At 39.4% G+C, this 23609-nt stretch overlaps 1 protein-coding gene across 6 annotated transcripts in view; it reads right to left on the reverse strand.

Moving 5' to 3' along the window:
- Nucleotides 1–316: 316 nt before the first annotated feature.
- LOC114060421 (stonin-1-like) overlaps nucleotides 317–23609 on the reverse strand; it is a 45544-nt gene continuing 22251 nt past the window's right edge. For 2 of the 6 annotated variants that reach the window (XM_027889925.1, XM_027889924.1), the window contains exons 3-4: nucleotides 22800–23002; nucleotides 18216–22426 (exon numbers count right to left, since the gene is read on the reverse strand). In XM_027889925.1, the coding sequence (XP_027745726.1) occupies nucleotides 22352–22426; nucleotides 22800–23002 (278 nt within the window). In that variant the 3' untranslated portion in view covers nucleotides 18216–22351. Of the gene's footprint in view, nucleotides 518–1927; nucleotides 2018–2816; nucleotides 3090–4582; nucleotides 5179–6352; nucleotides 6447–7635; nucleotides 7692–9056; nucleotides 9181–9485; nucleotides 9588–10852; nucleotides 11213–11343; nucleotides 11422–18215; nucleotides 22427–22799; nucleotides 23003–23609 lie in introns of those variants that run through there. The other 4 variants (XM_027889930.1, XM_027889929.1, XM_027889927.1 and 1 more) reach the window with 4 other exon arrangements.

Below are 23609 nucleotides of genomic sequence, written 5' to 3' on the forward strand. Positions count from 1 at the left end.
TTTGAAAAGAAATACACAGTATCAACAACTGTGTAGTTTTTTATTTCAAGTCATACTTTAGCTCTTAAGAAGTTGAAAAAAAAAACACAACAGAACTAAAATTTACTTTGTAATTCAAGAAAGTAAAGAAATACTAACATATTCAACATTCAAACTTTAAAGGTAATCATCCCAGTGATGTTTCTTGGTTGGAAAAGTGATGAAATAGTCAGAAAAGAACAACAAAGACAGCTGAGTAGCTAACAATACAGTGTTTTAGTGTGCATGTATTAACAACAAAGATTTTGCATATTTTTTATCACAGCTTCATTGCTTTATGGCAAACTCCTTAGAAACTCCAGTTGTTTCACAGCAGAAGGTTCCTAAGGGAATAATGCCACAGTCTGAAAGTACATGCTTCAGTGAGGTTTCACCACTCTGCATCTCCAATGGCTTTTGCAAAAACATGGTCTTTACCCTCAAAGGACATCACTCCATCTTTTAAGAAGAACTTCCATTTGTTCTTAGTTCGATGTATCTGATAAAAAATAAAAAATCAAAATCAATGCCCCCACAAATATATATTAGACCATCCATTAAAAAAAAAAAATAGCACAACCTGGTTTACACAACCTGTTTTTATTTTAAAATCCTGATAGCCAAAAATATTCAGTGGAAGCAGTGTATTTCATTTGTCTATAAAGATTTCTCTGCCCACTCAAGAGAGCAACCTCATGAATCTTAGCACACCTTCTCCCACACTCCCTCCCCACCCTCCCAAAAAAATGTAAGCTGTGTGACAGTGTAACACCAGCAGAACAAGACAACAGTAATGGAGCAATTTCATGAGAGATCAGTCTGCCCTAAAATAAACTGCACCTTGCAAACAAGTACAGCTTAACTGAAATGCAGTGTTTTCCTTTTTCCACACACATGGCAAAGCAACGTTGCATGCACAGCAGTGTAAGAATAAGGCTGAAAGCATGAAAACTTTGCTTAAGAGCAAATGCTGCCATAAAACAAACAAACAAACAACTTATATTCTGTTTCTTTTTAAAGGCCTGCAAAATAATCAATACTGCAGAAAGCTTTGCTTGATACTAAAAGAAGGAATTTTAAACAGCTCTAGAAAATTCCTTGGATTTTCAGCAGTCTAGTTTCACCTCTGAAAAGAAAAAGAAACAAGACAGTAATTTTGCCAACAGCATTCTTTTATAGGTAACAAGGTAACTTAATAGAAAAATGTTTTTATCTGCTTTTCACTATGCCTGGTCACTCTTCACTTTTGAAAGAATAAAACTCAAGGCACATTCTCAAGCAAACTATAACCATATTGTTCCATATTTGTTTTAAAATAAAATATGCAGTTTGTTTTGTTATCTTTTGAATTACAGACATATAAGCATCCAAAACCATACCAGAGTTAGTACTTAATCTAATCTTTGGAAGTTCCAAACAAGGTTGAATTTTAAACACTAAAATGAAGGACAAAATGGCCCTTGACAACCACATTGTTTCTCAGCCACAACAGAATTCTGGTAGGAAAGTCTCCCATTGAGCACTTCAAAGACAAGAATGTTAAAGTTCACATACTTCTCTCTCTGTTATCCATTTCAAAATCTTAATTCATGGCTGAATATGCCTGTGTACATCCATGGAGATGTTGCTATTACTTAAAAGTTAAGGAAATGCGTAGGCATTTGCAGCTTTACACATTTTAATTTTGCAAGACTTGTTCTCTTTTTCCTTTAATAGGCTATTCTGATTATCCTCATTTCAGAAAACAGCAGGAAAGTTTTCAGACTATTGTCAGCTAGACACAATTTAAACACTCGGTTATTACAGCATTAGATTTTCTTTAAAAGGCATTGACAGTAGAACAGACGTGGATTTGCTGAAGATATTATTTGGAGCGATTAAGGAACAAAGAAAAAAGTATATACTGTACCTTGTCATACTGACAAACTATCACATTGTCGGTGTCAAATAAGTCTGGAGTGTCCTGTTCACTGACGTCATCACCAGAGTTTAAGGGGTCCTAGAAATTAAAATTCTATTTTATTCACTCTTTCAGAATGGCATTGAATATACTTGGCATCAAACACACCTAGAACAATAAGGGTTACCACTGGGGAAAAAAAAAAATCAAGACCTCGAGGCTGTGAAGACCACGGTGCACAAACTTCATTTATAAGCTTCTTTACTTGTTTGCATTCTCAAAAACAAGAACACCCTAAACAACAGGTCAGAAAGCAAGACTGCTAAATGATAAACTGATCCCAGTAACTGGAACACTGATCAACCTGTATTTATTTGAAATCCAAATGCTACAAGTTGATTCTCTTGTGAACAAATCTCCAGGATACAAAATTACACACCTTTAAGAAAAAGGAAAACCTAGGAAACATATGTACTTGTGTCATATTGCTCTCTGTCGAATCCCCTGTGGCCCTTCAGAAGGTATGGAAATCTAGATTTGTATCTTGATCTTATTTAAATATATAATTAAAAAATTTAGATTTTAAATAAGATATTTTATTTACATAAAAAGCAGAACTCCATTCCACTGAGGCCAGGCTTTTACAATACATCTTTAATTAAAATATTAAATTATCAGAATTAATCCAATAAACAAATGACTTTTCAACATTTCTTTCATTTGTCCACACTCTTCATAATGAGTTTTGAGTAATTCTCAGCAGTACCTCCTATCTCCAGAGGCATGTAACTTCACTGTGCATCCTCTGCATTAAACTAACCAGGAATTGTTCTAGGTCCAACAATTCAAGACACACCTACAATTATTATGTGCTTCACAAGGCTAAAAAGTAAATTACCTCCTCAACTATATCTATTTGGAGGTCTTCATTATCACCACCACTGCAGCTAGACTCCATATTTGAAGTGCTGTCACATTCTTCATCGTAGTCTTCCTCATCATCTAGACCTTTTAGATCCTCTGATTCAATAATTCCAATTAATTCATTCTCTTCCTTCTCTTTTGTATGTGCTATTTCTTCCTTGGAAGAAACATCACCAGTACCATCTAGCTGGATTATGCCTTCAATGTCACTGCAGATATCCTTCTCCGATCGGAAGTTACATCCCATCTGCTCAGAAGGTTCCATGTGACAGGAATAAAAGAGACCAGGGACAGCTCGTGAATTAACGCCACAATGAAAGCTATGTTCAGTACAAAGCCTGAGATTTGTGTTCATAAACTAGCACATTTGGGGCACTAAAATGAGAATTTCAAGTTCTACTACTTATAAACCCTGAGTACGTTTGCAAACTGGGATTACATCTAACCTTAAATTAAACCTATGTCAAATATTCCTCACCAATACAGAGAAAAAGAATTCTTTGACTTTTCTTTAAACACTCTTGTACTCAAACTTTAAGAAAAAGGCAGTTAAGTGGGCCTTTAGTATTGCTGTTGCAAAAAAACCTTCAAATAATAAAAAAAAAGCTACTCCTCTGCCCCCAAAAATAGCATTTTCCATTTTTTAAGTAAATGTCAGGATGAACTGATTCCTCTCCTTCAACTCAATCAAAATGCTTTGTTTAAATAAGATATAAAAAGCAGGGAGAAACAGTAAACATTTCACTACTTCAAGTTACTGTTCATAAAAGTGCTAGAATTCCTAAACAGAGCATTCACATAAAAAGGCTTTAAGGTTTTGGCCATCTTCAGTTTCTCATTAAATCTTTAGTGTAGCACTTAATTCCCATCTACAAACACTTTGTAGTTCAACAAAATAACACTTTTCTTTGACCTTCCATTCTTACTGCGGACAGTCTTCATCATCCTGCCATCAAAGTTCAGATGAGCAGCATAACATGCTTTCTATTTTCAGACATTTGGCATTACTGTCATTAAATATGCATTTAATAAATTTGCCTCAATCACACATAAGCACTACAACTCAAAGTCAGCTAGCCAGATCTTCAAACATCCGCAAATAATTTCGGGAACAAAAATTGGATGAGGTCAGGAAAGTGGCTTGTTAATAAAAGTCATTCAAGTTTTCCACACAGCTGTAGCTGAGTTCTAGTTGTTCAGGACTTTTTCCCAAGGAAACACATTTTCTTCCAGCAGATTTTCACTTATCAAATCTGATTTTTCATCCTCAATGCAACTTAAGTGCTCTTCATACGTTATAAGCTCAAACTAATCCTAACTGATTTTGCAAAAGCTCTTTGCCCACAGCTGACCAGTATCCATATGCTCATCAGTGTTAGAATGATATGGAACTTCTCAAGGGGTCATTCATGTCTGTTTAGTCACCCCAAAAAAAAAAAAAAATCCCCTAAAGTAATCAGGAAGTCTAATACATTATATCTATCCATTATACATTACACTTCACATTTTTAGATTGACATTCTAATCCACCACAGTATTTTAGCAGTATTTTTGACAAACTCTTAATGTAAAAATAAGCAGTTAGCTACTGCTCTTCTAAACAAGCTCAAGAAAGAATTTTTTCGATGAAAATAATTTTTATTCTTACAATTTAGAGGTGCTATTTGTCATTTGTGGATGTGTTCAAACCACCACCTCCAACAGATGTATTTTCACCAGCAGAGAAACAAAAGACATTACCTTGTCAGAAGAAGCAATGCTGCCCTGACCGTTCAGGAATGCGCTGTCATCCAAATTTTCACTCGCAATAATCAGGTCAATGATATCATCAGACACCTGCTGCTGCACCAGCTCGGGAGGTTCCATGTCCAACTGCCCCTCCACATCCAGCAGCACACTGCTCGAGTTGTTTGCCAGGGATTCATCGAGAAAAAGTCCTACGGAGGATTCTGGAGTAAACACAGCTGTGTGAAGATTGTCGTGCTGGGAGTTTTCTGTGGAGTCTGCACACTGATTCAACACCGCATTAGTTGCAAGTTCCTGCTGACTCGCAGGAGGCTGCTGGACCAACGTAGCAGAGTTCCCCAGGGGTTTTTTTTCCACAATGTTTGGTTTAAATACCATAGTCTGTTGGACAGCAGCCTCCTGGGGTTGCAATGTTTCACCAGCTGCCTGGAAAGAAGGTGCATTCATCTGTGCAACACTGGCAACGCTGGCTTGCAGAACTGAAGGTTGCCCAAGGGGATGAATTATCTGCTGCACAGGAGGGTGTAGAATGCTGCTGTCTCCTGAGGCCTGTGTAACCATCACAGGCACATTTACTTTATAAAGTTGCCCTACAGAGAGAAGAGTTAAAAACTGCTTCAGCACTTTAACCTACAGGTTCATTCAGGCCACTGACCACTAAAAACCAATAGCAAACACTCAGGCAAACTATGAGAAAAGGGATGTTTACAAAGTAAAACTTTCCTCAAGCACAATTTCAGTCCTTGAAAATTAAGCATTCAGAAGCTTTCTGAATCATGGCTTCCATCCAGTCCATCATGTTTTCCACCCATTTTTTAGTCTTGGCCTACACAATACCCTGTAACAGTAAGTTCAATAATTTAATTACATACTAAATTTAAAACAATAAATTAAATAAAAACACTGTTTTGAATGTTTTTCTATGTTATTTCAGAAACTAAGAAATTCGAGATGAAACAATAAACTGTTCTATATCTACAGGGAAAGTTCAGGACCTTTAGGTACCCCCTCTAAAAAAATTGCCAAGTTTAGTTTAAAAAAAACAAAAAAACAAAACAAAAATAAACAAATTTTTAAAAAAAAACACTCCTACATTCTGTATCTTCTCGTTGTGTGAAAACCACTCCAAATACTGAATCCTTAAAGTTATTATTATCAGTGTTAGAATTACAATGCCAGAGCTGAGTTCTAAATTCCTTTTGATTTTTCTCCTCCACACACACACAGAGCCACTGGTACCAATCTATAGGTCTCAAAACCTCAGGAATTATACCTGAAATAGATAACTAGTGACATTAGTTCATGAAGAACAGCTGTTTCAGGAAAGATTTAATGACTGAAATAAGCCTTCCACTGATCACACTTAAGCAGCAGAAGCACATTTTTGTACAAGCAGCATAGGCAATTTCATCAGCAAATGAATGTGGGCAAAAAGGTTAATGCTTGATTTTATTTTATTTGAATAAGAAATCAATTTGTTTCTGAACCACTGGAGTGTCTTTAACTCTTTAAAACATGGAAGATTGTCCCTTATATAAGAGGAGGAGATACCTTTTTGATCATGCAAGTGTACACAACTGACACACTAACTAATTAGTGCAATTACTTCCCCCATGCAGCAATCATGGGCACAAAGGAAAAGAAACGTAACTGACTCCACCCCCCTTTATTTTAACTTCACATCTGTTTTATCTACTGCATTTGAGACTATCTTTCAATATCCACAGAGCACCGTAACATCTCACATGTCCTCTCTAACCTTACCTGGCGCTGCCTGTAGTGTCACTCCAGCTGGCAGGTGTATGGGATAAGCAACAGCCGAAGGGAGAGTAAGAGTTGTCCCTGCTTGTGAGGGCCCCTGGATACACAAGAGCTGGCTTTAGTAAGAAATAGTGCACAACCTCATCCCCCGGGCCCTGACTGCCCCACCTAACACATCCATATAGAACACCAATAAGGGTCCTCTTTACTGCTAAGTTGCTTCATGCTTTTGAGATTCGGACAGATGAAGAGTATTCTGCATTAACAGGGTAATGACTTACCCTAAGCATTTTCTCCTTCCCAGCTATCACATTCCCTTTTTGTTAACTGAACACTTTCTCATACCCCTTCGATGTACCCAGCATCCCAAAAGGTATTTATCCACTCAGAGTCACCTTTCCCTAAGTTCAGGCATTACTTCACACAGCACAGACTCCTTTCCTAGGCCTATGAAGTCATTTCACATTCTCTTTTCCCCCTTGAACTCCTCCAAGAGTTGGATATGTGGTTCCATTTCAAACTAGCTGTTTCAGGGAAATCCAAATTTTAAATCAAGAAACTCATACATTGCAGAAACATCTTCCCAATATTATACTCAACTTTACACACTAATTAGCTTGAGTGTCAGGAGGTGCTCAATAAGTTCATCGAGCTCTGACAATCAGAAGCCCCTCCTCCAAGAAATTTTGCCATGGCCAGAGTTCAGAACTTGTCAACTCTTAAAAGTATCCATTTGCTTCTGGATGACTCCTACACCTCCCAGATAATGCTGCTCCCAGCTTCACTAGTGCTAGTATTTCCCAACCATGCATTATTTTAACACCCAGTAATTTTTTTTTTTTTAAAGTATCTGTAGCTGTGGATTTCCACTACACTTCCATCCTATGGGCTAAACACATGCAGCCATGTCTTCCAACACACCTCTGGCTGCACTGGCTGCAAAACCAGCTGGTAGATCCCTATCCTTTTTCACTGCTCATATAGAAGCAGCAGTTTTAGTTCCCCCCCTTTAAGCCTATTAATAACTGACAAACAACTCTTTAGGAGTTCAGAATAATCAAAACTGAAGTAAAATATCACTATAGCTGTAACAGTAAGTTCAATAATTTAATTACACACTAGATTTAAAACAATAAATAAATAAAAATCCTGTTTTGAGGTTTTCTATGTTATTTCAGAAACTAAGGACCTTAAGAATTTAACTACATTGTATGTAATTTAATTGCATCCATGTAATGTGGTTACATTCTTAAATTACATTTAAGAATGTAACTACAGCTACATACCAGTTCTGCAGCTGTGAAATGCTGAAAATCTCTGCCAGCTGGGATGACAAAAGAAGCTATAAAAACAAACAAACAAACAAAAACAAAACACTACTTAACAAAAACATTCATTTCTTGGACACATTTATCTTTCAATAATTTTCAGTGAGCACACCTGAATCTAAAGCAATCTAACTTCAGTTCATACTCATTAGATCAACAACCAAGTGAGCACGAGTATTGCCTTGTCAACAGGAGGAAAACATGCAAGCACTTTTCTGCACCATAGCAAATCAAATTGTGCTTATGGTAGGAACAGTAGGATAAGATTTTCAAAAGCACTTAACACTGACTTCAGTGGGAGGAAAAAAAAAAAAAAAAAAAAAAGGGAAAACTTTCCCAGGCTTCAGGAAGCAAACAATTTAGGTAGCTCTGAATACTTTGAACATCTCTGGATCTCTGACCATAAGGCAATTCAAATCCCATTTACAAAAATAAATAGATTCACTGGCTTCAACAGATTGTTTTGCCTTAGTATTGTCACTAAAATCTTAGGAGTGACAAGGTAATGCTCATGAAATATAAAACCTCCAGAAGCATGCAAACCCAAAAATGTATTCCCTCTCAGCACATAGAATAAAACATCTGCCTCCAAAACCAATTCATTCAACTATGAAGACTGTAAAAAAAAAAAAAAAACCCAGAGGAAGAGTGCCTGCCCAACCTTGAAGTGCACTACAACACGAATTTTCATTAAATCATCCCATATGGGTTTTGTCTGTTATGGGCAAAGGTCCTAATGGCCTCACACTTTGTGGTAAGTCTCAGCTGAGCATTACACTCCACCACAACAATACCTCAGCAGTCAGCTGGACTTAATTGAGAAGAATAGGTCCTGATGTCAGAGGCTGTGTGAAAGTCAAGCACTTCTCTGCAACAGGAGCACTGCTTTTAGAAAAACTAACTGAAAGAAAAACCAAAAAGCTCCCTCTCTTTTGTTTGAGCAAGAGATTACATCTCAGCAACTTGAGAACCAGATTAAACTCCAACACGACAGCAGAGCTGCATGACACAAATGTGCCATATAACCTCTGCACACATCAGGAATATGCATTATAAAACAGGGAAGCAAAAGCTTAACCCTACAGGTAAAGTTGCAACTGAAGGGCTACACTTTTGGACTGCAGACAAGAACACTAAAATTCTCTGCATGTTTTGCTACTGAAAATAGGCAGACAATCAAGAGCACATAGAGCGAATTCCATTAGTTTATCAAAGTTTAATTCATCCTTTATTGGTCAAATTCTGCTTTCAAATAGTTACTGTTCCCCCTTGTGCTATAAACAGAAGAATCACAAACCAAGATTATTGCAAGTCTTCCAAAAATATCCCTGAATCACAGAGCTATTATTAAATTGCTTCTGTAGTGTCCAACACCTGACCTGCTGAAGCCTGCAGAACAGTGTGAAAACTGTGTGGCAGCTGCAGGGCGAACTGTGGAGAACAGTGGCCATGCCTGAAGAAGCCTTCTGTTGCTTTAGACTCTGTCACCTTGGTTTCCCAAAGCTGCAGAAAGATTATTATTAAGGTCAACAAATATCAGCTTTAAAAACAAACCACATCTAAAAAGCTAATAAAGTATTCCCAGTTTTTCCAAGAGTAAATTGACTGATTCTATCCAATAAACATGGTAACAATCACTAATGGATTTCAACTGCCCGCCTCCAACGTATCACTCACAGGATACTTGTAACTCTAATTTAAGGTAAATTTTGCATGTTTTGGAAGGCAAAGAAACGAACAGGTATACCTTCTCAAACAACAACAAAAAAACCCAACAGCTGCTATTAACACAGGGGAACCAAACAAACCTGTTTCAAGTCTTTCAGAACCTGTTCCTCTACACCCTCTTCTGCAAAAAGTTCCCTCACGCCTTCAATCACATCTTCGATAATGGACTTGTATAGAATAGACTAGATTAAAAAAATATATTTTTTCAAGTTAAGATGAGCATTAAGTCATTTGAAAAGACAGCACAAAATCTAATCTCACTACATAAACTATTGTTACGAACTGAACAGCAAGAACAGATCAGTTTAATAAACTGAATGTCAAACATGAAGGTCTGCAATGCCACTCGCTAAATCTGACATCCTTAGAAAAATACTGGGTTTGAGCCTCAAATTATTGGTTAGGCTACAGAAACGTTTAAGAAAATCCTAGAAACATTACAAAAACAATTGCTGTGCTTATTTTCAAACAAGCATGTCCAGCTACTTTGTATTATTCTATAATCATTGCCCCTAACTTAAAGGCCAACCAACAAGACAAGCTACTAAAAATGAGATGTGCCTATTCCATCAGAAACAGAAGGTAAGGAACCTGCAAAAAATAATGGAGATTTATTTATGTTTTCTTTGTGGAAACAGTCTGATGCTGTATAGTGGGTTAGCTAAGGAAATTTTTAAATTATCGTTATCGATACATAGCATTCATCTTATATTACAATAAGACTTTAACAGAACATTTTATTCCTTTTTCTGCCCATGGAAGTGATTAAATCCTAATGCTCCAGTTAGACCTGGACAGCGGACACACATGAGCTTCAACATTCATACACTCCAATGTAAGATAATTAGCTTGTAGCAATTTAAACCTTATTAATCTTGATTATCATCACCGCCAGAATAGCCTACACTAGGTGAAAGATGAAGCTAAGATATTTTAGGAAACAGAAGATTCTGGGTTATTAATTTTCATTTTTTTTAACAAGAAATTAATATTTTACTGCTCTAAAGTTATTCTATAGTGCAGATGATAAGAATTTTTTTTAATAGAAGCTATTAAGTAGTACATTACACTTTTTTGCAAAAAGCAATCAACACAATATACCGCTACTTTAAAATAACCATACTCGTGTATCGGTTTTTTTATCTGGGGTTAGTGATCTCCAAAAATTCTCCACCACATTTCAGGATAGTAGGAAGAGGAGGAAGAAAAAAAGTTTACTCTTGTACCACTGCACTAAAAGCTGTTGATGAGCCCATATGTCAAACGCTCTGCCTTCAGTGTTAATCCAGAAGAGAAACTGAACATAAATCCTCCAGCGGGCCTATTCCTCTCCCCAGGATTGCCAAGCTAGAGTGAGTACAAATATTTATTATGCTACATAAAAACTGAATAGAGCGACTGTAAAATTCAAACAGCACACGCTTCCAAATTAGAGAAAAATGGTTACAGTGCAGACACTGTTGTAGTCCAGCTTTATCCCTTCACACACAGGCACTCTTTTGCCAGAACCAGGGGCCATCCATATCGGGAACTGTCAGACTCCAGTTTTCTTTGTATACTTTGGGGCGGCAGGAAGGGCTTACCGACCCCCTCCATTCCGGCAAAGCCCGAAGTGAGTCTAAAAGCGAAGCCTCCAAGGCTCCGCTGGGATTCCCGTCCCCTGAGGTACCACCTGAAGCCCCATGAACGGAGAGACAGGAGCAGATGAAAAACCCGGGGCGGGGTAAAAGCCGCCGCTTCCCTGCCTGGCACTGCTGAGCTCGCACAGCGCCTCGCTGGAGCTCCCCTGCGCCCCCCGCCAACCCTGGACACGACCCTCCCGCCCACACTGCCCACAGCGTGTCGTTCTCAACAACAACAAGGACAAAAAGGGAGAGGCAGACGATTTCCCCCTCCCGCAGAGAAGGGCGGCCAGCCCCGCCGAGCCCGGCCCCTCACCACGGCGCTGCCGGGATCCATGGCCGCGGCAGCGCCGCCGCCCGCCCCGCCCGCCTTTAAGGCGCCGTTGCCAAGGGGACAGCCCGGCCCCGCCCGGCCGGCCTGGAGGGCTCCCTTCTCCTCGTACATCCCTGAAAATCCTGGGGAGCGCTGGATACTGCACCCAGACACTGAAAGCAAGGCCGAAAAGAGGGACGGGCCGCCGCCCGCTGTGGGATCCAAGCTCCAGCCTGGATCTTCCCCTTAGGAGCGCAGGGGAAAGGAGAATTTGTCTGGAGAACCACAGCTGCCCCGTGGTGCGAGACGGCACCGAGCAAAGCTGGATGCAAAACCGTATCACTTTGCTCTAATAAACCCCGAAGTCATGATTACCTCCTAAACAGGGGGATAGCTAAAGCTACCAGTTAAGCAGCAGCAATCTGGCACAACTACTCAAATTATTGCTTACATTTGCAGCAATCTGTTCATATGTTAATACAGAGATTTACCAATTTAGCAGTTACTCATCTGGAAAAATGTTCATTAATCCCATATATGTAGTAGAACATATACTTAGGTCGTTCTGCACCTTCAGTCAGTGTTGCCCTGGTGATTTTGAGAACCTAGAAACATAATCCTTTTTTCCTTTCTTTTTCATTTTTTAGGTAGCTATGTAGCTACACTGCTGTTTGGCTTGGGAAAAGGAGACTCACCCATTAAGCTTTCATTTTTAAGGCTAACTTACCCATCCTGAAAAATGAAAATACTTTAATGAAAATAATGACAGACCCTTAATTATATAGCTACACTAACACCTACAAAAAAAAGAAGCAACATCCATAATAATATTCTAAGTTGCATTTTCACGAGTGAGACAAATACAATTTCCTATTGAAGTAATTTTGCTCTACCAGAAAATATGTTTAATGACTCTGACTGGGTCTTAAATTAAACAGCAGTTGCATATGCAGCTGTTCTGTATGCCCTGCATCTTCACAAGACAAGGAAGAGTCATGTTGCTTTTATTTAAATAATAAAACATGTTTTTTTAAAGCACAGTGCTCATTTAAAACTGTCTGGGATAGTGCATACCAAGAGTGTCCTCATTCTTCTCCTGTTTTTTCCCCGTCATGTTAGCAGAGATAGCAGGAAGGAGCTGCAGCCTTGAGGATCTCGCTGGGCACTGAAGGTCGCAGATGGTGATCCTGCAGCTGGATCCTGCTTCCCTCATCAGGCAGATAGACCTTATGCAGAGCCTTCTCCCTAGCAGCATACCATACAGTGCTTCTAGAAAGGTGGAAGTGCAGCAAGTAGATCTATAAATGAGCACCCTCCTTTCTACCTCTGTTTATCTAGGGATTACTAAGTGCCTTGAAATTGTAACAGTTTGTATGCTTAACTTCAAAAAGAAGGAATGCAGTGGAGCTTGATACTAAAGGACTTCCCAGCTGTCTCAGATGGTGGTCAGATTGCTTTGCCTATGCCCACGTGAAAAGTTGCGGACCAAAGAAAATTATCTTCACCTGCACTTCAGGTGGAGAGCGTGTCTCTAGATTTGTACTCCCACAAGGCAGTGTGGGCATACCACATCTGTTCTAAATTATACCCTTTGCATCGTGAACAACAAAGATCCTGTCACCAAGGTCAACATGTGAGCTCCCTTCATGCAGAGGACAGCAGATAAGGCCTACTTACAGTACACAGCTATCACCGAGGATGAAGTCGAAACTGGGAGAGGGAATACAGCTTTCCAAGCTGCACAGGGAGTTTGTAGAGGGCACTTCCTGCTAACCAAGGTGCTTAGGCTTTCATCTGAGGTCTGGCAACACACCTTATATAATTTCTTTTACGAATGCCTAGAGAAGGTGTCTTTTCATCCAAGCACTGCAAACAGTGTCAGCTGAACAGCATGAGAAAGCCTGGTATGCACTGAAAAAATTCAATCATCTCTGGACAAGGAAAAAATATTAAAATATCTGTGAAGAGCATTACCCATTCTGACTGTCTAGCTTTGATATGGTGATCTTAACCTACTATCAGTGTCCTGCAGTATAAAGTGCAGCCCTGTAGTCATTTTCATGCTTATGGACTTTTTTAACATTTAACCCTACTTTCAAGAGAAGAAACTGAGGCACAGACACAGCAAATATCTTGCACAAGCTCACAAATGGCAGTGGGGAACAGTATACAGACTTTATCAGTCTTGGTTCTGCTTCCATCCCAGCAGTCTCTTTAACATCTCACAAGAGTTTTAGAAATGAGGCTATCAAAAAGATTAGCATGCTGTTCAAACCTTCCTGATTTTTCAGGGGTTTTGTCAGCATTTGGGATAGTGCTACTTAAGGACACCTCAAACATTCATTTTCTGGACAGGTTTTAATTTGTAATTATTTATAATGCACTTGATACATGATGTCTAGAAAAGATTTATTTTTGGATGATGAACCTTTATTAATCATTTAAAAAAAAAAAAAAAACAACAACCTTTTTCAAATATCTCCATTCCAGAAATGCCTCAGCACACTCGGATGCTTGGTCATGACTGCCCTCTCCTGTTTAAATCCAGCGTTGCTGCTGTACAGGAACATAGCCACTCAGCCGCAGGACTGCAGAATTCTGTCTCAAGGCATACTTTACAAATACCATCTCGCCTTTTTTTTTTCGAAGTAAAAGCAAACATTCTTAGGAGGAACCAGTTTCAGAATCCAGACAGTCCTCATGGAGATACCGTGACATGAGCAAAGGTGTAATTTCATTTTAAAGATATTCTCTAACGTGTTCCCTTTGTTTTTAGCTATTGACTCATAGATATACAGCACTCTAGTCTCATAACCAATTTTATTAACAGCATGATTTTGTTACAAGCTCCATCATTTCCCTCAGAGTTCTGAGACAGATAATACCAGGACCTATGATTTGTTCCTTTTTCATTTATCATGTGTGACTCCTGTTTCTTCAAGAGCCTCTCTTTTTTTTTTTTTTTTTTTTTTTTTTTTTTTTTTTTTTTTTTTTTTTTTTTTTTTTTTTTTTTTTTTTTTTTTTTTTTTTTTTTTTTTTTTTACCTGATTTAAACCACTTTATCAGAAGAACTATAGAAAGGCCTGTCTCTTAATTCAATTTAATGACAAATTTTCAGGACATTGGGTGGCTTATGAAGAGCTCTGACCTGTATAAACTGCTATATAAAAATGGCAGTCTGATGGATTGAATATACTGAATAGTACTGTATATCTCAGCTCCTTGGTAAGCCCAGAGACTTGTATAGTGTGAGTAAGCCTAATTAAGGATGAAATAAGCCTTGCCTCTCCTAAATACTCAATCTGATACATATGCCTTATGTGGAGAGAAATTCTCAAAGGGAAAGAGCAGCCACCAGTCATTTCACTGTTCTTGTTCTTGTCCTTGCTTTCTATCCCACTCCTGCTGCTGTCCAGCTCTGTGCTCATCCCCTGTTCCTGCACCTTCTTTGCTGTCTGCCTTGTTTCCCTGAGTGTGACATACAGATGTTTATACCACCCTTTTCTCCCAGAGAGACCCCGACCTCCTGCCCTGCATCCCCAAGAAAAGCCACAGTCCAGCCCTCTCTTTTGTCCACTGCCTTTGCCTTCTCTCCCTCTAAGTCCCTTGCCTGACATCTAGTTTTGCCCCCTTCACCAGTAGTTGAAATCCCACTCCTTCCTTACCTGTCTGTAATTGCCACTTACCTGGTCCTGGGCTCCCTGACTCCAATGGGGAGGGACTAACTACCAGAGATGTGCAGAACCACTCAGAGGCAGGGTGCAGTGGCAGAGTAAATGCCAGAAACATAGTTTCTCCTTATTTGAATGAGCTGATGGAAGTTCGGAGTGAAGTAGACTACTGCAGAAATCCAGCAGTTTTAGTGAGAATTTAAATAAGAGAAGAGCAGCATGTTTTGGGCAAGGCCACTTTGCTCTGTCTAACTTTGTGTTTGGTAATTTCAAGAGGAATACAGCGGAGTGATCACATCAGCCCCTTTCACCGGCATTGGGGTTTACAGCACTAACCAAATCACTAAAACCATCCAGCAAGTGACTTTGAGAAACAGGCTGAAGCACAGCTTAGCAGTCAGGCTCTCCTTTTTACTGCCTAATTGATATCAATTTAAGTCCATTAAAGAATAACTGTTGTATGAAGTCTAACCTGCATTCCCACAGTGGGTGTGGGAAGCATTTACATTTGCTCATCATATTCCTGAGCTTCCTTTTCTGAGCAAAAGTGGATGGGCTCCTGCTGTCCTAATACTTAACTTTATTCTTCTTTGTTTTTTTATCTCTTTCCCCCAGCTCTACTTTCATTTAAATCTGCCCAAAGCAGATCTTCTGCACCCCTCTTTTGACATTATAATCACACAGATAACAGCAAAGATATTCAGTGATGGCTTTCCATGAAGTGGGCTAAAACAGCATTTCCTTTTTTCTCTTCAGGCAGTGAATGGCTCCCTCCATTTTGGATGAACTGTCATCTAAATGCTGATATCATTTAGACAGTAAAATCTACTCCACATTACAGATGACTTGACAGATGAAGGTCCCTTCCTAGATAGCAGTCCAAGAAAGTTAGAGGGGTAGCTTACGTCTGGGTATCACCAGGCTAAGGCCTAAATTCTTGCTTTAAATTCTCCCTGTTTCACTGATGGGTTCTATTTGATATTTTCATTGCACCTCTTTCAGCATGAGTGTGTCATTCCTCTTGCATGAGCAAGATTGCCCTGCGCAGAAAGATGGGTCCCCATTACCAACAGCTGTGCAGATGTGACACAGGGATGCTCAAGGTGGGGGAAGTTCTGCTTGGTGCAGGATGGCAGCACACATTGGATGAAAGCAGGGCCAGCTGCATGGCATGGTGCACAAGCAGGCACCACCTTGGCTTGTTCAGGGAGGACACCTCTCACTGTGCCCCATCAGTCTCACAACCACCTGCTGTGTCTTCAGTGGCTCTGCCTACCCACCCCCCCCCCCTTCAGCTGCTTCAGCTCCTCCTCCCCACCCCAGGAGATCATTCAGTTCATTTTCCTCCACCCCCCGCAGCTCCTCACAACTTTGTTCTCAATACCTTCCCTAGAAAGCACTTCTCTACATGGTTTCTTCACCACTTTTCTGTTTCAGTCCTTCGTATAGTTAAGCTTTTCAACTTGACTTAGAGAGGCATCAGTTCTCCTTACCCCTTGCAAACAAGCTCTGCCTGCTGCCCTTTCCTTTTTGCCAGCTCTCTGCTCACTCCCTGCTTTCTGTCTCCAACCTCCACTGCTGGTCACTCTTCACAGGTCTCTTCTACTCCCAACACAGCCCCTCTTCTACCTTTTTCCCCTTGGACTTTTCTTGTCAAAAAAGGAAATAGAGTGAAAGTTCTTCCATATTAAACCGAAAAGGCCATCATAGTGCAACGTAACATTAGACTGTATTCACCCACAACCAGAAACCCTAATCACACTGGGGTTTGGGACGGCAAAACAGAATTTGAGTGAATGCTTTTTTATTTTTATCAGTAAGGCTTCAGCAGGGAGTGTGAGCACCACTTACATGTTATGATTGTTATTGTAAAAAATTACAGGTTGTTTTTGCTAAGGAAAAACAGCGCTATAAAATAGCAGCTACTAGGCATAACAGAATCTAGGAAGCTGTCCCAAAATAAATGTTTTTATGTTTTTACTTGTACTCTAGTAATTTGTCATCTCACTTTTCATGTACCTGAATCATTTTGTGCACTGATACTTTTAAACATTGCAAAAGCTCTGTAAGGGGACCATACTTTTTGCTAGACACCTGCTTTCCATTTGCAGGTGCTCACTGAAGGATAGAACACCACTGAAGTGGGAATGGATGTTAACTCTATTTCCCAGTGCTTCCCAGAATAGCTGACAGCTTTGCTACAGACACAGCAGCATAGGACAAGTGGCATGATTATTTTATTCTTTAAACCCATTCTTTGAATGCTGCCTCACAAACCTCTCACCTTATTCCCGTATTTCCCCACCGAGGTTTCAGTGTTTCCCTAGTAACAGCTCATTTGAAGAACAGGCTTTGAAATTTGTGAAAGACTTAAACAGTTGTCGCTACATTATATTTGAATATCCCAGAGAGAACAGAGGGTATTGTGAAAACCAGGATATTCTCTGGGTTACTGTTAGGCAAATAAGGCAGGAATAGGGTCTGCCATAAACGATCATCATGAGACATGACCTGGAGTACTGCATCCAGCTCCGGGGTCCCCAACATAAGAAGAACGTGGACCTGCTGGACCAAGTTCAGAGGAGAGCCACAGAGAAGATTATAGTGCTGGAGCACCTCTGCTATGGAGAGAGAGAGCTGGGTTTGTTCAGCCTGGAAAAGAGAAGGCTCCAGGGAGACCTTATAGCACCTTCCAGTACCTAAAGGGGACTACAAGAAAGATGGAGAGGGACTCGTTACAAGGGCATGTAGTGATAGGACAGTGGGGAATGGCTTTACAGTGAAAGAGGGAAGGTTTGGATTAGATATTAGTAGGAAATTCTTTACCATGAGAGTGGTGAGGCGCTGGAACAGGTGGCCCAAAGAAGCTATGGATGCCTCATCCCTGGGAAGTGTCCAAGGTCAGGTTGGATGAGGCTTTGAGCAACCTGATCTAGCGGAAGGTGTCCCTGCCCAAGGCAGGGGGCCTGGAACTGACTGATCTTCAAGGTCCCTTCCAACCCAACCCATTCCATGGTCAATGGAATATAGTGCATCATTGAGCTTCCTGCAACAAGCTTTATCTAGTATGAGGAGTGATGTTCCCCACCCACAGGGAACAGTTCTTTCTAATAAACTGCAATACTTGATGATTGAGATTGACCAGTTAATTATAGTAAATGTAAAACTAGCTTGATAAATTTCTAGTGAGGGGACAAGAAACTGTTAGTTTGAAATACAACTTTATTTTTTTAATCAATATGCAATCTACAAAATGTTATTACAAGATTATCAGCATGATCTGTTTGTACTTATACTGGCAAAAAGACTGAAATAAAATTATAGTTTCCATTAAAAGTAACAGCACTGCTTCAGAGTTATTTTAAGTACTGCTAAGAACTACTAACTGCAGCAATTAGTCTGTTTAGTTAACAAAAAGACAAATAAATGCAAAATGGAAGTATGGACACCAATACTGCAGCTAAGAAGCCTGTCAGGTAAAATAAACACAACCAAAAGTAACATATGAAAATACATTTTCAGATGTAAAGTACTTTTGGACAATTAACACAGAATCTGGAAAAAAAAAAAAAACGAGCATAAGGATGACAGTGGCTTGGCACCAAGTTCAATGGAGTGCATCATCATCTTCATTTCTCAGGAACTGCTACACAGGGGCAACTGGACCATTGTTTCCAATCACTGCAAAGTTTCAGCTCCGACGCATGGTAACACCTCTTTTTTTTTGTGCTCTTTTCTGGTTGGAATAAGCACGCATTGCAGGTTGCTTACTAACATCAAAAATCTTCTGCAGCCCATTACCACTATTTCTTTCTTTTTTTTTTTTCCCCTCTCCTTAGAGACTTTGATGCAGATCCCATTTTGTCAGTTAAAAGACTTCCATTGACTTCAATGGGTGTTTGAATCCAAAATTACATCAAGTACCATTTACCTTCAGTAATACAATTAGTTTGAGAAAGATGAATGCGAAGATAAGGTTTGTCGGTTTCAGCTAATACAACACCATAAGTAAGGCAAACACACTATAAAAATAGCTGTTCTCATTGATTTATGTTTTAGATACAAAATATCCCAAACCCTGCTGGTCCTCTGTGAAGGAAACACAGATAGTATCTAAACACTGCCTTGCAGTAAATGTTAGCAAAATGTCAGCATCTTAAGTGACCCAAACAGTTGGAAGCATTTCAGTGACTGCAGGCGCTCGCTGCTGGAAGCAGAGATCAGATACGTGTGAAACCTGGTTCCTCACATGGTGCCAATGTACCTCATGTATTATTTAAAGATCCAGTCCTTCTGCTAGCTGGACATTGAGCATCACAACACCTTATTGTAACTGTTCCTCCTCTCCATTTCCCCCCTCCAGCCCCGCCAAATTACAATTAGACTACTTATAGCCCAGATTTCTAAAGAATCAGAACCGGTATGTTTACTCACTGTCAGCTGCCATCGTGTTCATAGAAAATGTTAGCAAATGAGTCTTAAACATGGAGAATATTTCCTTAGTAGGTTATACTTAAGGTCACCAGACAATGCAGAAAAAAGGGGAAGTCAGAGTGTTTGTTTTTGCTTAGGCATGTTGCAATAGAATAGGAAGTTAGAATTTGAGGTGTGTGGGGGGCAAAGTCAGACAACCCAAATTTTCTTCCATTAAACTGCGGCCTATTTTTAAATATTCTGACACAAAGGCATATAAGCATCAGTTTGAGACTGAACAGGGCAATTACTCAACCTTAGGCTGCACTAATTGTCAGGTTTAAACAGAAAACCATGTATTAGAGTAACTTTCTCTCAGTGTGGCAATATTTCTGCGGAATTAATTCCCTGTGATTCTGATCCAATTCCAATTAAGGTTAATATCAAGTCTTGCAAGCCTCAGATGGAAATCCAAGAGTTTGCAACATACATAAAGCCGTAGCTTGACCTTTTTTTGTTAATGAGTTCAGTAAGTCTGAATGACCATTTGCACCATACCAGATATAATACAGATTCACTAGGAGGAATGATGACTTGTAAGGTGGTCATTCATCATTTAGACCACTCACTCAAAACAACAGCTCATGTCTCGAAGGGTCAACACTAGACAAGCTTCTTAAAGAATCCTGAGACACAGCAGACACCTGAGAGAAGAAAAGCAGCCACTGCTTCTGTAACACCACCGGGTACTGAATGCCCAGGAGATGAGTGCTGTGAATGGAGGTATTAGGATGAAAGAGTTTCTCCTCCTTAAGAAACAGAAAAATAGGGGCCAGGTGTTCAAGTCAGGCTTTGGAGACTAACCACTGCTAATAGGTTTACTGAATTAGATGTATTAATGCAAGTCAAAACAAGTCAGCCTCAGACAAAGGTTTGTGCAGGTATTTGCAACAAGTATTTTGCTTCCTCTCCCTCACGGAGCAAAGAGGTTAATAGATATTTGTAGCTCTAGTATAACCATGGACTTCAGCACACTGCAGAACTTGCCATGGTGCCCAGCACAAACACTTTGCCCCTTAGTTCAGCTGAGCAGTATATAAACCAAAATTAAATATTAATAAAACACAACAGACATGACTTGAAGGTGCTAATGGTTTCTCAATTCAAAACACGGATGGAGGATGCAAGAGCTGAGACATATTTGGATCACTACTATACTCCAATGCTTGCTTAGATTTATAACAATATAATCTGCTAATAAAAAGGGATATATAGAGAAGCTCAAATACCATAATAGTCTATTTGGAGCTTTGGCAATGCAATACCCATAAAAAACCTGCCCTCAGGACTTACTGTAGAATCTATTACCCATTTCATTCTCAGCTTCCGAATGGGGGAAAAGTTTATTGTGATGAACTAGGTTCATATTATGGTCTTCTGTTTCCTCAGACTGGTAATTTTCTCAGTGCATATCCCACATATTTCTACTTTTGGGGAATAACATTTATCTGTATTTTTACACAGTGTTCATCTAAACAGTTACAAGCTGTACAAAATATAAAGTGAGGCAGTGCATTACTATACTTTTGTCCTCCACTAATATCAGTTTGAAGTAAGGATAGTTTTAGGAAATCTGCAGCCAAAAAAAAGTATCAGGAGCATTTTTTTCAATTTATAAGATTTTTTTCAGACCTGGAATTACAGCCAGCAGAAAATGACCAAGGATATAATGGCTGAGGGGAATTATTAAAGCCTTTCCCTAAATGACAATTGTTTGTTGAAAACACATTTAACACATTGACATTTGATTAGCAGCTCAGGCTGCCTGACGAAGCATCACAGCTTCACATCTCTTGTGACAGTCCATTCCTGCATTATTTCCCCATGGAAAATGCCTGTAAAGCCAGTAGCATCTTAGAGCCAGAAAACATCTCCCTTCCCATGTATGAAAAGACTGTCTTAAAAGTTACTCAAAGCCACAACTTCTGCAATTTCCAAACCAACATCTGCAGTTTGCATACTCAAGGAGAGCCAGAGCAAACAGCAGCCATCAGCCTTTTGCTCAGCTTGAGGAGGAAAACCTCCTCTGTTGTATATTCTCAAAGCTTCATCAAATTAAATGGGCCTGGACTGATTTACACTCGCTGAGGATCCACCCCTTACCTCACTTGCTACAGTAGTGAAAAAGAATTGTCTAATGCTGGCACAGAAATTTCCATCACATGTGCCATATGGGTTTTTTTGCCCATGAGATTACTTTGAGTGAACCTATAAAGTGCTGGGGAGGAAATAGCCACAGCCACAGAGAAATGAAGAGCATTATTACAGAGGAATTTTTCCCATTTTACCAATGAAATCACCTAGTTTCCAACTCGTTAATTAAGGCTCTTGTCAAGAATAGTGTCTTGACTTCTTCTGTTCACATACATCAAGGGGAGCAGAAACATGAGGGACTTGAGTTTTCAAACAGCACTAAAAAATATAATTGGTCCTCTTGGACCTTACACAGATGCTGGTCTGCACATTAACAGTCTGGAAGTTTTTATTACCAAATATTACACGTCCAAGTGAACATGACCTCTTTGAGTAGTGCCATTAGGTTTCAATATGGAGTATGAGATCATTCCCAAGTCATAGATACACAACAAGAAAAGAATATATTACAATCAGTCAATTAAGTGCTCACATCCTGCAGCTCTTTATAAGGAGAGCTTACTCATACCGGTATTCCCATGACAGGAAGCTTACTTGAATGCAGGCCAGGCAAATGAGTACTGATCTGCAGAATTAAACCCATCAGAACTAAAAAAAAAAAAAAATTCAATGACCATGTTCATCCTAAACTAGGTCACTGCGCTTCTTCTAACAATAGAATTTCCTATGTAAACTGATTCCTACTAATATCGTCTGACGATGCCTCCTCTCTTTCACTGCATTAGGCAGTTGCCAGCCTTGTCTGGGTCTTCTCCATCAAGCCTAATCCATTTTTTTTCAATTTCAACCTGTAGTTAGAAAACAAGAAGAACCAGGTGGAATTAGCAAATAATTGGACACTGAAAGTGTGAATTGCAGCAATGACATGAAAAAAAGATTTGACACAGAAGCAAAACATTTCCCGACCCAACAGATTTCAAAACCACTACTCCCAAAAATAGCTCAACTGAGGAAAAACAAGGCTGCATTCAATGTGCTGTTTTTCAGCATCATCTTTGATCAGATAAGGAATTATTATTTAATGATTCTTTTGTTTAAAATCATCAAAAGTACATGCAAGATATGTTTAGAATACAAAGCACATTTGTTTTTCAAATACTGTTTGTGGGAGTAGGGAAGTAGAAGAGGAGGAAAATATGGAAAGCATAGCCCTGAAAATACCTGGCAATTGTAAAAAGCTTTCTGAACCACGTGTTTCTGGGGCTGCAGATCACTCTCTATGCCCAGGGACTTGACTTCTGTTCCTGAGGCACAGGTATCATGAACAACAAACTGGACAGTAGCAAATGGATACCAGTCAGATGGTATTTCCTGGTCTGATCCAAGTTCCAATTTATAAGACAGGCTGTGTGGATGATCTGAACCTTGGAAAACAAAAAGAAAACCATCACATCATCAGTGAATTATTTTTTCTTTGTTTACAATATAAGGTTTACCTCCTAGCAAGAGAGCACAGCTCTATTTTTTTATAAATACAGAGCAGTTGTGATACAAAATTATTCTATCTATAATATTTTGCTACTTGGACATAAGGTGCCCCTTTACTCAATTTTTTTCTGCTTCAGCACACTTTTCACAAGCATCGCAGTTTTACGAATTAATTTATGCAAGATTTATCAATCCTCCCAGCTTCTGACTGAGAGAAGAATGTTACAAACTTGGGGCTTTGTTGCTAAATTCATACTGTTTGAAAGAATCTAAGTTTGCCCTTAAAAATGCACTTCATATGCTCATAGAAATATAAAAATTGAAAAGAACCAGTGTAGCTAAGGCAGAAATGCTGCCCTGTGTGCAACAAGCCCCCTTTCCAGAGATCTCCACTGTAGGAATTTTACTGGAGTGTTTATTTCAAGTACTACAGCTATCTTGTGTAACATCATTTATGACAGTATGTCTACAGCAGGAAGATAAAGGCACAGCTCAGAGTGCTGCTCAAACAAGATATATCCCAGCTGCCAGGTTAAGGGCTAC

Source organism: Empidonax traillii, unplaced genomic scaffold (assembly GCF_003031625.1).
Source record: "Empidonax traillii isolate 1590-97213 ecotype Southwest subspecies unplaced genomic scaffold, ASM303162v1 scaffold275:size1536655, whole genome shotgun sequence".
Classification (NCBI taxonomy): domain Eukaryota; kingdom Metazoa; phylum Chordata; class Aves; order Passeriformes; family Tyrannidae; genus Empidonax; species Empidonax traillii.